Here is a 17999-nt window from a genome sequence, read left to right as displayed (position 1 = left end):
CGCACTTAGGGATTATAACCCTCAGGCAGTAGAATTCTCCTTTCTGTTTTGCGAAGAAAAGGAGCTGAACACCTTTTGCAGAGAACACCTTTGTATATTTTTAATGCTTACTGGGTTATATCCTATCTTCGTTTGTCTCTCATTCTTTTGCATATTTTGGAGTTTGACAGCTGAACTCCGCCATTTAATTTGCATATGCAACCAAAGTCAGACGCGTGATTTTGAAGGTGTTTTTATTTAATGAATTGTGATGAATTGGTTAATATTAAAGTCGTAAAGCAAGTTATAACAAATCAAGTAAAGTGTAAAGTGAAGGGGAATACAAAAATATATTGGTGAAGTGGCTAATTTAAGCAGAATAGGAGTGATAAATGTACGCTAATTTCCGAATTTTACAAAAAAGGGCATATTTCAAACCCAATTTGTAAATAAATTAGTAACCAAAATTTACAAAAGTGAGTGTTAAAATATTGCGTGGACCCTTGACTACAAGTGTGTGAAATTTTTTTTGAATCGGGCCACCCATTTGGACGGAATAGCCCGAAATAGTTGTGAGCGGTACTAAACCCCACCCAAGCACTTTGCTTTTGCAGTAAATTTTCTTGAAGAAATAAACCTACGAGCATTTTTTTCTTGAGAGATGCAAACTGATTTAAGAAATTTTGATAGAAGAAAATTTCTATTCCATTTCTTCTGCCATTTTATAAGATTTTTTCGGTTTTCTTGAGAGCTCTTAAAAGTTTAACTGCGAATGAAACCATTGTCCTAAAATTATGCAATGCATGCTCACTTACTTTTGTTTTTTACACCTTATAGCCTAAAAGAGTTTACCACTGATATGTACTTAACAAGGATTCGAAGATTTAATTTACCAAATTCGAATTCGTTCCACCAAAATTACCTACATAATAAAAATGAAAGTTCATTTAATTTTTCCGGTAACTATTCGAAATATTAAAAAAATTAGGCAATCATGAAAAATCACCATATCAATCGAAAACCAGAAACCAGAAATCGAGGAAAATGAGCATTAAAACTATTTTTTAAATTTTTTCATTACTTTTGAAAGTTGAGCGTATCTTGTGTTTATAGAACTTTATAACTATTAAACAAGTAATTTTCAAATTACGGGACGACCCTTGAAGTACCATCTTTCCGATTAAAAAAAAAAGAAATTGAAATCGGTTCACTTGGTTCAAAGTTATGCGGTAGCATACATTAAAAAGAAAAAAATATTCCGACGAACTGAAAACCTCTCCCTTTTTCGAAGTCGGTTACAAATGTTTGGGTTCTTTGCTAATTTTATGTAAATAAAGCGCAATTTATGAAAAAACTTGCATAAATGTACCTTAAAGAGCATATTATCTGAAGCGCATTTTCAAAAGTATAAACCCCTCCCAAAATATATTCCTGGGTACGCCACTGTTTACATATATAAATAATCATTCAAAAACTATAATTCATTTGTAAAAAAACTTCTAAAATCAATGCCAACATTTAAAATTAATAACCCAATTATATATCGGTGATGAAACATTTTTTTACTGACAAATTTGAGCTTTTTCATATATTTTTTCGTAAAAACACTGACAAAAGTTTTCAGTGATAGAGAATAGAGCCGTAAGTTTATATTCTATGACCTACGCACCACGTAAAGTCTACCAATCAGATGTAATATATACTTAGCCAATATCAAATCACGTACGGGGTGATTGTACATGCATATGTACATGCATACATACGTATTATGTTACATATGTACATCCCAGCAAAAACATTACCTGCTTTGGGAGGTGCTTCCATTTTTACTAGATTGCCTCCAATGACGTACCCATGTTAAAATCATGCATATTCACCGCATGCCTTCTAAATTACAAACCGCAAATCTACAATTGCTCATATGTAAATGGCAAGGTAAGTGAATAGCCATTGTTGTGTTTGTATCAGAATACAAATTCCCCCAGATACATATGATTCTGGGTCGTTCTTGTCATGTAGACCCGACTGTCGTAAAAAACTGCATACTCAACTTTTTTCTAGAGAGCGTAAATAAAAAGGGCTGAGATTTCCTATAATGGACTATTTCCTATATCACCCAAAGATTTACGAATTTTTTAATGAAATTCGCAGTGGGTGTTGAGGAGGTGCTCATTGACCGATATCATCAACATTTTGTGTACAAATGCTAATAGTTTTTAAGATATTCGTTGTTAAAATTTCCCCACTGCTTCACAATTATTTTTTTATAAACACTGCACTAATCACTTTTCTTTTTATTAATACACCATCTTTTCTTCATAAACAAACATTAATGCTTACAAAAGTGTTCTTAAAATATTTTTCTATTCTCAAAGAATCGTAAACACACAATTGTTCAGCGATGGCCGCCATGAATGAGGTGCCACATCGTTGAAAATGTTAATAGTTCTTTTTAGCCAAAAATACATTGTGATGCATTACGGGATTGAAGGCTAAAAGGAAAAATTTAATTTCACGGTCTTATTTATGCACATATATTTAAGAATTTCTTCTACATCGGTGATATATATATTCATATAGTTTTAGTTGTTTGGCAATGCGCATTTTAGCATTGATTTTTTACGTTACGTTACTTGAAACCGAAATATGTTATGAATAAAAACACCTTGGGCAATTGAAAACCTTTGTTTAAATAGTAGTTACGGCGCTTTTTTCTAAAAAGTCCAATACTTCCATATATCTTGAAAATTTTTAATAAAAAATCGCGCGATTTTTTATTACAAATTTTAGACTGTGGCGCTTTTTTCTAAAAAATCCAATACTTCCATATATCTTGAACATTTTCACCTGCGACGCTTCTTTTTATCATTTCTTCCATATATAGTGAAAATATCCAATAAAAAAGCTATAACATATATGTACATGTCCACTTTATTATTTACGTTTTCATTGATTCCCTTTTCAGTACTTTTTTTTACACATTTTTTGTGATGTGTGGCAGCACCGCAATTTCAGTTCACTCGATGTACAAAGGAAAATGTGAGGTTAAATTTCACTTTTTTTTTACAACTTTAACAACGAATTACTTAAAAACTATAAGCCTCCGGAGGGGGAGAGGGGGGGGGGGGGGCGGAGGTTAGATTTAGAATCACAAAAAGCCGCTCTAAGCCCCCTAATATTTTTTTTCAAAGCCTGGTCCATTATTGGAAAATTTTCCCATAAAAAGTTCAATATTTGAATGAAATTTTGCAGAATTTTCTTTAATTTTGCACAAGGTTTGGAACTCTGATTTTTGGGGTTTTTATTGCAGACTTAATCATATTTTTATAAAAAATTATCGAAAAATGAAATATTTGAAAAATAGTTGCCCGTATTGTAAGAAATTCGCTGAACCTAAACTTTATTGACTGACTGTATATTCATATTGCAGATAATTTATGTATAAGTTAACTAAACTCGACATTTCAAGCAGGTGGCTACCCTCTTCAAAATATTTTCAAACTACTACCTTTTGAAACCATTTCCGTTTGGCCCCCATATGTTAATACATATTTCTCTTACCTAATTCCCTTAATTCCAACTGAATTTGAAATTTCAAACAGGTGGCAATCATATAGTTCAGTTAAGAAGCAAAGCTTTTCAAACCCATTTCGATTGATACCTATTTTGTAATAATTGAATTATTATTTTTTAATAATTTGAATATCTATAACTTTTTAAAAGGTGGCAACTCTTCAAAAAGTAAAACCTTATTGCACATTTCACTCCATGCCTTTTAATGTGACACCTCATTTTGGAAAATTGAGCGAACGGTGCGGATATGATGGCATTGATTATTAAATAATTTGAATTTAATTGTTCAACAGTCGGCAACTCTTTTCCAAAAAATTAAACCAGTTTACATATCTACAGGCCATGCGCTTTAATTTGACACCTCATTTTTGAAAATTGAGCGAACGGTGCAGATCTTTTATCCCGAACAAAAAATGCCTTCACGTATTATATATCCGTGGTCATAAGCAATAATCGCCTAAGTCGAAAAACGTGAATTCGAGAAAAAGCGCTTTAAAGATTGGGAGTGTAATGTTAACCTTATGGGGAAAACAAAATGTTTTCATTTATAACTTTTTAAATAGAATAGGTAACCAGATGGGAGTTTCACGTAGACATGGAATAATAGTTGCAGATACGAAACGATAGCATATATAACTCAATTCTTTCTTAAGTCGACTTAGGTGGTTATTGCTTACGACCACCGATATATAGATGAATCTGTTAATGCAAAAGATAAAGCCAAATATAATTTCTCTCAGCCCTTTAGCTTATCGTTAATTTCAATGTTATCTTATTTGCATCCTTGGCTTCAATCTACATTTAGGAAAAGTATATAAATTCTTACAGCGTGGTTTTACAATTATCCAAATAAACCTTTATTTACAATATATGCAAACAATATTATGTTTTAGTAAATTACAATATTTTTTGCAATTCTCTGGTTTCATTATCGAAGTATTGAATTACAAAGGGACGTTTGTGAAGTCAGTATTTGGCTTGTAGTCATGTCGGAAAATTAATGAAAAACAAGTAAAGAAATATATGTAAATTCGGGCGTACCCGGAGCACGTATTAAATATCGTTCTTTCGACTTTCAATAAACTGCATGATAAGCAAGAGTTTTTTTCCCGATTTTAAACAGTTTCGATAATATGATATAATAGTAAGGGAGCCCAAGAGGGATTCGGGGATTTACTCGAACGCGTCAGATTAACATACGGGGGATACCCTGCGTCCTGTTGAGTACCTCTGCCAAATCTAAGCCATCTGTGTAGAGTAACACAATTTAATGGGTTTCGCTTCCTACATAAAGGAGATACATATATCGCAAAAACTGGTATCTGAACAATCAGTGGTACAAGAGATTATGATTATACAGCATAGATTTTGACGATTTTCTCAGTAGACTTTGTATATTTATTTAAAAAATAGCTTACGAAATTTATCGGTTTTAGCTGTCCAAATAAAGGAGTTTTACAGTAAAACCCCATATCTGAACAATCAGTGGTATGGGGGCAATAAACAGGTTATAGTGACCCTATCTTTGTTAATTTTATTGTAAACTTTCTGTTGATAATGAGTGAAAATAGTGCGAAATTTCATGTTTCGAGCTGCATAGATGGTTGGTTGGTTGGTTGTAGTGCTACCTAAGCTATCGCACAGGAAACAATTAGCGCATAAAAGCGCCATTTTGGTGCACTTCTCGTGGACAATGATATTTTATTATGCCGTAGCCTACCTGTTAGAATATTCCAGCGGTTCAGTCAAACCATTTAGAACCGCTTATAAATTTGTATAAGTCGCCTATTGTAGCACTAGATAGATCCGTTAACTGCTCCACTATGTGCTTCCCCAAAGATTTATGTCTTAAGTAAACCAGGCCTGGGCATTCACACAGGAAATGAAATACTGTTTCTTCGCTGCCATCCAAGCCGCAGCTGCGGCATATTCTGTTGTATGGAAGACCTATTCTACATGCATGTTTTCCTAGCGGCCAGTGACCGGTGATAGTCGATACAATTCTAAATACGTCTACTCTTGACCTACTTAGCAGTTCTGCTGTTCTTTCCCTGCTAAAGTCAGGCCAAAGCTCTCGTGCTATCTTGCAAGTCTGAATCTCTGACCACCTCCTCCTTGCCAGTTTCAGAAGGTGCAAGTGGATTTCTGTTTGTATTTGTCTGAGGGGATAACCCAGTATCACCGCTACAGATTCATCCAAACAAGCTCCCGCCCTGGCCAGTTCGTCTGCTCTCTCGTTGCCTTCTATGTTCCTATGGCCGGGAACCCAGACAAGAGAGATGGACATTGACTGAGACGCTGAGCGTAACTCCATCTTGCATTCCTTGATTAGCTTGGACTTGGTTACAGTGGATGATATAGCCAGGAGTGCTGCCTGGCTATCCGAGAAAATAACCGCTCTTTCTTTCCTAGTAGCGCTATTCCTTAGTATTCTACAGGCTTCACAAATGCCCCATAGATGGAGTAGTTATAACTAAAAAAAAAACAAAATCGCATATCTGAATAATCAGTTGTATGGGAGCTATATGTAAAAGTGACCCGATCTTTGTTATTTTCACTGTATATTCTGTTGATAATGGGTAGAAGTAATGCAAAATTTCATGTTCCTAGCTGCATAAATGGAGAAGTTATAACGAAAAATCTCATATCTGAACAATCAGTTGTATGGGAGCTATATGTTATAGTGGTCTTCCGGTTCCGACAAATGATTAATACATTACAAAAATACACTCACCCACCAAATTTGATCCGGATATCTCGAAAACTGAGAGACTAGATTGCATACAAACAGACGGACAGACAGACGGATAGACGGACAGACGGACATGGCTAAATCGACTCAGCTCGCCGTTCTGATCATTTAAGTATACATTTTAATGGGTCTATCTCTTCTTATTCTGGTACTTACAAACATCGGTCCAAAGTTATAATACCATTTCATGCTCATGAAAGGTATAAAAAAAACGTTACTTTGACATTCTCGAGCGCGGTCAATTTTTTTTATTATGAAGCAAACAGCTGAAGGATAATGGGAAGTATATAATCTGACGATTTCCACAGGCCGGAGAAACGAAAATCGTCAACAAAGATTGTCGCGTGGCACTTGCTGTTTTTCAAAACTACTACAGAGTTTTCTACGAAATTTGTTATTTTTTGATTTGTATGCTTTTTTCCGTTCATATTATTTGCCACAATCATAAAGGCGCTGGCCCAATGCAGGCTTGCTTTGCACCACAGTATAGACAGGAACCAACCTTTTTGGGTTGTTGTTGTAGTAGTCGTTGTTGTTGTAGATATATTCACTCCTGAGGAAGGCACGGGGTTGTGTGCTGCTATTTAATGGCCTTCCTAAGACTTTCTTAGATTTCAGGGTTGTGTGCTGCATTATTATTAGATAAATAAATTTAAGCATTTGACAAATCGGGATTTTATTAAAAGAAAATTATAAATGGTGTTGAAAAACCAAACAAACGCCCGTCCGAAAGCTCTATTTTTGTGTGTTGTTAAAATTTATACATGGCGTATTGATGGTAATACAAGCAATGTATTCTTTTGTTGATTTTATGTTACTTGAGAATTTAGACAACGTGCGAGTTGCCAGGTTCTGTTATCAATATAATTAACACAAGCTTTTCCGCGTGGTTGCCTTTCAATAAATAGAATAAACAAATATTTGCAAATAAATTGGATTTATTTTATAACTGACAACTAACGTACGCTTTTTGTTCTTTTCTGCATTTTGATTTTGACTCTTTATTACCGCCAACAACTTTATGTGTATACATATTTACAAGCTGTCAAAATTTTGCGTAGTCCCACGAGCTAGGTAAAAACTATGGCATTCGTATTCACAACGAGAAATCTCAAAATTTTTGTTTGGTCTTTCCAAATTTTCTCTTTTTTATCAGTTGGCAAAGGCCCTCAGTGGCAGCGCTCCGAGCGTTGAGATAGTAATTTCATGTCAATTAGTAGAAAAGTTCCATGTTGAAAAAACTTTTTATCATGGCGAGAAAATTTTACATTTCTGTTGTGCCAATCGTAACTTTTTACTGCTGGAAATTTTTGACAGTTGCTCTGGTGCAAAAGAAGTTGAGAAATTAAAATCAGAAATTATACAAAAAAGACTTGTCTTTACTGATTTTTATTCTTCTAGAACTAAAAGCCATGCATTTATTAGACGCCTTAGTAATAAAATTAGAACAAAAAAATTCTTCAAAACCGTCAGGCCGGGTTGAAAATTTTCATTCACCTCATAGTTAACAAAACTTTACAATCCGTAGTACTTTTCTATCAATTCGCAAATGCCGTTTGCACAAAAAAGGTTATGAAGTGAATATATCTACAACAACAACGACTACTACAACAACAACCCAAAAAGGTTGGTTACTGTCTATACTGTGCTTTGCACGCCTTGCTTACTTTAATTTGCTTTGATTTACTTCAAAAACTCGTTTGGCCAAATGGCGGCTTGGAACGCTGTCAAAGCAACCAGCTGTGTAGTTGAAAAGTCAAGGTCTGTTTCCTTACACTAAGAATAATTTTGCCATAAAATTCCAGAAAAAGAAATACAAAACAATTTTTTCATATTTATTTTTAAATGAATGTGAATTAATTTTTGCATTTCAAAGGAATGATAATTATTATACATACATATATAACTATATGTACATTTATTAAGAACTACAAACTCAAAACAAAAAAATAGATTTTTCAAGAGACGACTTACCAGTAGTTTGACATCATAAATATCGCCAGCTTTGTGTGAAAAGTTGATAAGTCTACATTTTATGGAGCCTCAAATTTTGATATAGAGAGTAAGAGAAATTAAGGATTAAGGTACTTTTTTAACAGAGATCTAATCCTTCTGATTTGTATGGAGTTTTGCTTTGCTTTAAACACGCAAAATGTTGTATTCAAAGTCCCTGTAAAATTGTAAAAATGGACTTAGCAACTTTTCACTTTATGCCAGCGACATGTTAAATATAAATATGGAAACATACTTTTTATTAAACTTTAAGTACCTATAATTATATATATATTTTTTTTTTAAATTACGTAAGAAAATTTTTGTACATAAAAAGACGCAGCAGTTTGTTTGAATTGATTTAGAACGGGAACATATCTTTTTGTCAAAAGGCTACGAAACGCTTTCAAATAAAACTTTTACCTATTTGAAACTTTGAGGCGCTTAAAGCAAGTGAAGCAAAGCTGCCATTTGGCCACCCTTCATACGTTTTAGTATATTCCAAATAACTTTTGACAGTTCTCAAATCGAAGCAAGCCTGCATTGGGCCAGCGCCTTAAAACTGTAAGTATACCCAGCGGATCAACTGCTCGCAAATGATACCAGTTGCGAGTGAAGTGTGAGAATTAACCCAAACAATCTCACGCTAAAGGCACGTGTGTTGCTTCGCTGTATATGTGCATAAGTATGTGCATTTGCGAATCAAAACCTTTATCTAAATTTGAGCTGGGCGATGAAATTACATGTGTAATTAAATGCGTCTACGATTACGATTACTTTTATTCCAGTTTCAAAATAGTTTGAATTAGGATTGAAACAATCATAAATCGAAGGAGTGTTAGATTAAAATTATATTAAGAAAAATTAGTAGCACATGATGTAACTTTTAGCTGAACAAATATCAGTTAAAAATTACCTTTTCAACTTATGTAAGTGAATTTTACTCATTTCTCAGCTAAAATCACTAGACATAAGAATTTGTATGTAAGACAAACACGCATTTTTCAGTTAATTTGGAATTGGCAACCTTAAGTTTTCTTATACATGAAGAAATTTGGAACTCCGCTCCTTTCTTGCTCACTCTTTATATTGTATCAATGGACTATGTGTCCCCTTACTCCTTTCCGTCCGCCATCACGCAATCATGGGTTATCAAAGCACTCATGGTGTTACATGAAATATAACCTTTGAAATTTTACAAACTAAATTTTGTGATTCAGGATGAGTGGAAATGGGTTTTGTGTGTTGTATGGATCATATTCTTGTCAAAAATTTGTTGTTCTAGGGGATTCAGGTATAATACCTGAACACACTTTTCATTTAATATGTAAAAAAATATTGTCAATTACTTCTTGTTACAGATGGGAAAAAATGTAGAAGAAATTGACGACCAAGTCGAACCGGACTTGCTGCATGATAGTTGCACGGATAAAATAATAAGTGTTTACAATAATATATGTTTGGTTCACTGTGCATCTCAGAAACGAAATTACTTTTTTAAACCGTCAGATTAAGAAAACCCCTCCAAATGGCGATTTTTTTCATTCATTCGGGCCCATTTAACATCCCTTGTGGAAATCTGACGCGCTCGAGTAAATCCATGTAACTGTTTTTTTTTACATTTTTGGAAGCCTGTGGATCCTCCACCCACCGCTGTAAGGAAAAACTTCACATGACCTTTTTTTTCTTACCATCACATAATCTTCAAAATCCAATAGGTCAAAATGACGCCCAAGTAAATCCCGATTTAGTTTCGATAATCTGATATACAGTCAGTGTAAGTGTACACCTTGTTTAAATATAATATTTCACAATTATTTTCATGAACAATTTTTTTCATTAATTACACTATGCGATAGTCAAAATCGGGATGGGATGAAACCAACGGGAAATGTTATATCGGTCAAAAACAAGTTATACGTGTCCCGGCGTTTCGCTGGGTCACGTCTAGGAATCGAGATATATATATAACTATCATATAGGGGAAATTGTCACCTTTGGTTTTGCCGGTAAAAATAAATGTATGAAGAAAAAAAATATTTTTTGCCTAAAATATTAAATTTTTTGAAAACTGTTGATTATATAGAAAAACGTTATATGAACAGATTAAAGGAATTGTAATTTTTAATTTTTTTAAATTTGTTTGAGCAAAATCGGACTAGTGGTTCTCGAGTTTGGTCAAAAAAAGACCACCTACCATTTGTCTCACAGTGTTATTTATGAAAATATAGTTCATTTAAAACTCTGCGAATTGGAAAAGACTTTTTAAATAAAAGTTTTTGTAGTAATATTGGCTATGTTTAGGGTTAATTTTCCAAGTTTTGAAATGTAAAAATCTTTTCGGCTTTATGTTTAATCAGCTGAATTATCTGCCGTGACGTTACCTGGCGTTACGTTACTAAAATTTGCATGTCAAAAGTTTTGTTAATATTGTTCTTGACAGAATTTTTAACGGGAAGAAAACATGCGTTTTATGTGAAACGTACTTTTTATTTTGACATGAGCGACACCAGCGGTTTAATTTTTTGCAAATCTACGTTTAAACTAAACATGCCAAATGTGAAACAAATCAGAGCATAAATACAGTTATTCAAAATATCTAGACCCTAGTGCCACTTAAAGAGACCATTTTTGGCAAAAATGTTTCTGCTCACATAACCAGTATATATTATAAAAAGCAGTCAAATCGGCCTATAGTATAAATAGATAAAGAACTTTTAATTTGTTTTCCGCGGTAGACTTTTCGCTGGATTCGCCCATATGTATTTAGAAGCCGTATATTACTTTACTAATAATTTTGCAAGATGTTTATTTACAATATATTACAAACTCTAATAACAAATTCAAATGCTGGAATTACGTGGATTCGTTGATGCTGATGGATAAGTCTAATGATGAAGCTGCTGCTCAGAACACGTCCCAAAAGTAAGAGACAAAGGAATATTAAAATGGCGGTGATTATCATCGATTGGGTTCTTAGACACTTCCTACAGCGTTGCACTTCTTGTGACATTCAGAAGCCGAGTTGCCACAGTACTCCCCTAAGTCCAGCGCAGGTTCAACGATAGCGAGGTGAAATAACAACATGTCGTTTTGGACGATTTAACTTACTGGACGCCATTGGGGGCTCTGGTAACACATTCCGAGCAGAATGGGCTTCAGGTAGTTGCAACGGCTCGTCGTCCTTTAAGATGTACTCCGGCTTCAGACTGTCGATTGAGATGGATGTTTCTCTGCCGTTGACGTTGATTTTGAAGTGCTTGTCTGACCTATCTACAACTTTGTAAGGGCCGGTGTACGGGTGTGATAAGGATGGTCTAATTGAATCGTCCCTGACGAATACATTCTTACAATTTCTCAAGTCAGGATGTATGAACACTTTGCCTCTCGTATGCCACGCTATGTCAGGTGCCCTTACCTGTCGCATAGATTTCGCAGTTCAACCACAACTTCTGATTCCGTGCTATTTGTTGCATTGTCGACAAAGAACTCTGAAGGAATGCGAAGAGTAGTCCCGTACACCAGCTCTGCAGGTGATGCTTGAGTATCAGGCTTGTACGTCGTACGCAGACCCAACAAAATGGTCGGTAAATATTCAACCCATCGCTCGTGGTTATGGCACAATATGGCCGCTTTCATTGTTCAATGCCATCTCTCTACCAACCCGTTGGACTGTGGGTGGTAAGGAGTGGTTTTAAGATGTGTTATTCCCAAGGTTCTCATGAGCTCAGCAAAAAGGGCGGACTGAAACTGACGTCCTTGGTCGGATGTTATTGCGCATGGAACTCCAAATCTAGATATCCGACTGTATGCTGATGAACCTTTGCACGTTGACATCGGACACACGCTTTAACAAACTCCCTGCTGTCTTTCTGAATGCCTGGCCATACGAATCGCTGCGTCATCAATCTCACTGTAGCGCGCGTACCAGGGTGACACAAATTGTGGGTAGATTCTAGTACTTTACGCCGGAAATGTTTCGTCACAAATGGTCGATTAGAATTCGTGGCACAATCGCAATATAGCTGCTTAGAAGAACCTGGAATTGTAAAAAGTTTCAGTTTAAGGGAGCTTTTCGAAGTATCGTGAAGCAGCTGCTGTAATTCTCCATCTGCTTTCTGGTCTTCCGCCAATTCGTTGTAGTTGATATGCGTAACTTCCAAGGACGAGATGCGGGATAGAAAATCAGCTGTGACATTATGTATCCCTTCGACATGGCTAATATCTGTCGTTATTTGGGAGATAAAGTCCAGTTGTCGCGCTTGCCGATCCGAAACTTTGTCCAGGTTTTTGCCTAAAGGCGAAGGTTATTGGCTTATGATCAGTATAGACGTGACAAACTCTACCTTCTAACATAAACCTAAAATGCCGCATGGCGAAATAAATCGCTGTTAACTCGCGATCGTAAGTGCTATAACGTAGCTGTGTTTTGTCGAACTTCCTTGAGAACAAACCCAGAGGCTCAAGAGCCCCGTTGACAACCTGGTGTAGTGCCGCACCGGCCGCACTGGCAGATGCATCTACCCAAAGCGATAGCTCTGCATTCTTTGACGGATGCGCGAGAAGGGCCGAATTCGCCAGCTGTTGCTTGCAATGCTCAAATGCAGATATCGTTTCATTTGACCAGTTGAGCGACGATCGGTCATTTTTGATGTTTCCCGGGCACATTGCTAGTATGCGTGTGGAATAAATCGTCGGTAAAAGTTTATTACCGCTAAAAATTTTCTCAAATCCTTCACCGTTGAAGGCCTCTAGAGCTTGCGTATGGCCTCGACGCGCTCTTGTAGGGGGCGAATACCTTGGGATGACACTAAATGCCCGAGGAAGGTTATTTGGTTACGACCGAACTCTGACTTTTACACGTTGATAGCTAAATTATATTGCTTAAGTTTTTCAAAGAGCTGACGTAGATGCGATCTGTGTTCATCTGGACTTGTTGACGCGATACAGATGTCATCCATATAAGCAAACACGAAGTCCCACCCGCGCACAACTTCGTGTATAAGCCGTTGAAAAGTTTTACCGCATTGCGCAAACCAAAGGTCATGTAGACAAATTCGAATAAACCGAAAGGTGTGGATATTGCAGTCTTGGGTATATCATCCGGGTGCACCGGCACCTGGTGAAAGGCTTTTTGCAAAACGACTTTCGAGAATATTGTCTTACCTCGCAAAATATTGGTAAAATCCTGCAAATAAGGTATCGTGTACCTATCCGGTACTGTGATGGCATTTAATGTCCTGTAGTCTCCGCAGGGGCGCCATCTGCCATCTGCCTTTCGCACCATGTGTAGAGGGCTGGCCCAACTGCTTCGTGACGGTCTACATACACCTAGTCTCATTAGGCTTTCAAACTCAGCGCGCGCTGCTTGTAGTTTATCCGCCGACAGGCCTCGGGGACGAGCGAAGATGGGTTGACCGCGAGTCTCAATGTAATGCACCACCGAAGAATTTGTGATAACGCCGGGCTGTGCACGTCGTGTTATTTCTGCAAATTCACCTAATAAATCCGCGAACGGAGACGAGGTGTCGAATGACTTGATTGATGAGCCTGTACCCGTAACTGCCTGGGCGACGGATTGCAAAGACGTGCTATTATCAATGATTCGATTCCTTTTTAAATCTATGAGTAGGTCGAAATGCCTGATAAAGTCTGCGCCTATTATTCCACAAGTAACGTTGGCGATCAGGAACGTCCACACAAACTCGCGGCGTAGGCCCAGATTAACTTTCAACATAGCTTCTCCGTACACATTAATAGAGGTGCCATTTGCGGCAAACAGTTTCATAGTAGTTGGTTTATGCTTGACTGAACGTGAGCCTTTTGGTATCACAGACACATCGGCGCCGGTGTCTATTAAGAATTTCATATTAGTTGCAGTGTCTGATACCTTAAGGCGGAAACGGGCTGCTCCCAGTTGTTTGCCTGTACTGGTTGCAGGTTCAGCCGGGCAATATCATTGACCTGAATTCTTCCTTACGTAACCACAGGGCGTCCTACACTTGCGCGCATTGGCTCCAAACTCCCGATAATACCAGCAGCTTTCGTTGGGCGAGTTGCACCTAGCTCGTCGTCGCGGTGTCTCGAGGCGGCCTCGTGAACGTGAACGTCTTCGCGGATCATAGCCACGCGTTTGCAATGATTCAAAACGACGCGAGAGCTGCGCGATTTCTCGCTGAATGGCCTCCAAGGCTGACGAAGATTCCTGGCCTGAGTGGTGAACGGGGCTCGCAGTGGCGGTAGGTTTGTCTACTGAACTTACGGTGCGAAGGCCCATTGACTCTACAATTGCGTCCGCGATGACGCCTTTATCCACGGCGTTACCTTTCACTGCAATCACTGCTGCTTGTGCATGCGGCGGCAATCGTATGGCCCACAAATCCAACAGAACCGCTTCGCCCAGAGCATCGCCTGCGACTCGACGCATCTCGTTAAAAAGTTGACTAGGCTTCATATCGCCCAAAGGCATATCTGACAGAACCCGCTGCAAACGCCTTTGCTGGCTATCGGCAAAGTGTGAGGTTAACCTCGCCTTCACATACTCGTACCTATTTTGCTGGGGCACCGTGTCGATGATTGATCGAAGCTCTGCAGCCTGCTCGGTGGGACCTGAGCCATAACTATGTTAAACTTTTTCAAGTCTTGAGTTATACCTGAAGCTGCAAACCAAAATTCCAGCGACATAAAATACGACTCAATGTTAGTTGCGGTCATATTTGGTGAACTTATTCGTGGAGCTGCTGTTGCATCAACCCAGGCCTCGTCGTCCTCCATACTAGCCAATTTCACGCTCAGACAAATATGAAAACGATACTTCAGAAGGACCAGACGCAGGAGTGTCGTAACCTCCTGATCACGTCGGGGTCACCACTTTAGAAGCCGTATATTACTTTACTAATAATCTTGCAAGATGTTTATTTACAATATATTACAAACTCTAATAACAAATTCAAATGCTGGAATTACGTGGATTCGTTGATGCTGATGGATAAGTCTAAAGATGAAGCTGCTGCTCAGAACACGTCCCAAAAGTAAGAGACAAAGGAATATCAAAATAGCGGTGATTATCATCGATTGGGTTCCTAGCAACTTCCTACAGGGTTGCACTTCTTGTGACCTTCAGAAGCCGAGTTGCCACATGTATATCTAAGGAATCTTTCATCAAAGTGATTTACTGTAATAATGTAGTTAATTATTAATTAATATATTACTTCATTGTATTTAACAATTACTATTTCTAAAAATATATTGCACATAAAAGGCCTTAAAAGCAATTAATTTTGTGGCACTTTCATCTTATTTTCGGCATTTGAAGACCATTAGGCACATTTTGAAGTTTTGAAGTTCCATCCCTGATGCCAACCAGAGTAGTGAAAAATGCATGAATTTTTTAGTGCATTACGGTATTTAAAGCAATAATGTTAATGTAAAAAATTAATGCACTAATTTTTGAAATTTAATGCAAATAAAAATTTCAATGCATTAATTCTGAAAAATGTAATGCTAATGAAATATGTTTTCCTTAAAATATCCAAGCTAATGCTAATGAAAAAATTTTTTTAATACTTTTGCTTGTTTGCATTATTAAAAATCATTAAATTTTTTTTCTATTGAAATATGTGTAAAGAACCTCTTTTGGAAGGACTTAGAATAATAACTAATAGTTTTTTCAGCTTCATTATATTATGTGTATTAGTAGAAAAATTCTTCTAAACATTGTTGGATGTTTTCTGAAAAAAAACTGCAATGTGCATGCAACTCAGTGTGCTTTTGTAGATTTTTATGTTGATGCACATGTGCACGACTAAAGACCTATTCTTGATCTAAATCAATCAATAATTTTTTAATTCCATTTGACAATGGGTTTTTACCTATTTAACGACAAATGCCATTGAACTTGACATAGTGAAAACCAGGTCAAAAAAGATAGTGACGGACGTTAATCACTATCTTTTTTTGACCTTAAAATTCTACCCTCAACGTCAGTAAAGAATTTTTACTTCAAAATAAAATAAGTTAATGGGTTTCTAATGCTTGCTATAATTTTAATGCAATAAATAATTGCAATAGCATTCATTTAAACATTTTAATGTTAATGCAAAAAAAAAAATTCATTAGCATTATTTCTTCGGAATTAATGCATTGAAATTCACACTTTCAATAAATTTCAAAAATTAATGCATTAATTTTTTTTCGTTTACATTAAATTGCTAAGCATAAAAAATTAATGCATTTTTCACAACTCTGATGCCAACCCAACCATGATACAAAAAAAGAAGGTAGTTTCATTACTACTATTTTTTGAATATAAAGCAGATTTTTGACATTTCTCCAGATATAAATATTAAGCATAGCTTTGCCACATTATAATTTTTTGAGAAGAGTGATGTTTTTTTTTTTAATATTTGGAATTTAATACAATAGTAAAATTTACATAAAAAAACAGCAAGTTGATGTGATCCATAAATAAATGTAAATTCATTTTTCTCAAGCGCCTAAAAGATCCATGTGCAGAGATGAGAAAGTAAAATAAAATCCAGTATACATACAATTGTTTATCAAAAAACTTTAGATGTTAATAAATAATGATATGTTTGGTTAGGCATTTTATTTTAAACAAAATATACAAATTTACATAACATGTAACAAACCATTATTCTAGGTTGCAATTTTCTAAATTTTTTTGCTGACATTTAAATTTTTTCAACTCCTTTATTTTTCGGTTGAGGTATCTTATTTTAAAAAAGTTTCTACCCAAACAAAAAACGTTTTAGAATTTTGTCATCCAATTTCAACGTTGAAGGCCAATCCGACCCGAGCGGGGTTTAGTAGCCGCTACAACAACAACAACAACAACAACAACAAATTAAATTCGTCTTTCTTACGGGTCGATTACGGATGGCAACCGAACTTCAGTTGGGTTTCCAGTGGCTAAATAGTATTACAGATGGCAACTGGCAACTGAAATCTGGCAACAGAGTTGCTATATTGGCAACTGCATTTTTGTGGTTGCAGCGAAACTTTCATTGGGGTATTTATTTTTTCAACTGTTTCTTCAGCTTATTTACACTAAAGTTTTGGTTGCTGGTACTTTAAAATTCCATTATCTTCAACTTTATAGCACTTAACTATAGTTGCTATTCATAATACAGACTTTCATTTCAGTGGCGTTGACCATCGGCAACCCAATTCGGATTGCGTTGCAATCCATAATGGACCCTTTATAAGCAATTGCAATGCTTACATTTCGAGCTTCGGCACAGCTCTTCGGCTTAGTCTTGCGATCTTCTTCGTAAGCGAAATCTCCCCCCTTGAAAATGTAAGGCCCTGTCTCCACAGGAAAACACCGATGTCGTGATAACCATGTCACAAAGTATATTTCCAATGGAGGCCGCCTATTTCTCATGGGCTGCAATATATGTGAGCGCTTATTGCTTGACATCTATTGCCAGAAATTTGATAGTTTGACAGCCATATTTTCATATTTTCATATTTTCATTATTTTGTTATTAGGATGTTTAACTTTAAAGTGTGCTCGTGCTTTTAGTTATTTTTGAAGAAATATGTGTTTTAAAGTTAAGTCCATTTGGCAGCGCGGGCATGATTGTGTTGGGTTACCCAATATAAGGTGTTCGTGGGAGCAATGCGTGTGACCAAGACGGAGGCGCAAAAAACATTAGAATGTGCACTTTCGAAATAGTTG

At 36.4% G+C, this 17999-nt stretch overlaps 1 protein-coding gene across 1 annotated transcript; it reads right to left on the bottom strand.

Annotated features, from left to right (window-relative positions):
- Positions 1-14252: 14252 nt before the first annotated feature.
- On the bottom strand, positions 14253-15070 carry LOC118754257. Its single transcript, XM_036489123.1, has 2 exons — positions 14950-15070; positions 14253-14905 (listed from the first exon to the last, which is right to left on the bottom strand). Exons 1-2 carry the CDS (start codon positions 15068-15070, stop codon positions 14253-14255), a joined length of 774 nt encoding a protein of 257 aa, XP_036345016.1.
- Between the last annotated feature and the right edge of the window lie 2929 nt (positions 15071-17999).

This window comes from Rhagoletis pomonella, unplaced genomic scaffold (assembly GCF_013731165.1).
Source record: "Rhagoletis pomonella isolate Grant_MI unplaced genomic scaffold, Rhpom_1.0 Rhpom_scaffold_03601, whole genome shotgun sequence".
Classification (NCBI taxonomy): domain Eukaryota; kingdom Metazoa; phylum Arthropoda; class Insecta; order Diptera; family Tephritidae; genus Rhagoletis; species Rhagoletis pomonella.
Note: the sequence above shows the minus strand (reverse complement) of the source record. Positions and strands in the feature narration are given on the sequence as shown.

Excerpts from the sequence above, each read along its gene's own strand:
- LOC118754257 (XM_036489123.1), bottom strand. The coding sequence starts at position 15,070 with ATGGAGGACGACGAGGCCTGGGTTGATGCAACAGCAGCTCCACGAATA. Across the intron at positions 14,906-14,949 it reads ATTTTGGTTTGCAGCTTCAG|GTCCCACCGAGCAGGCTGCA; the intron begins GTATAACTCAAG and ends GTTATGGCTCAG.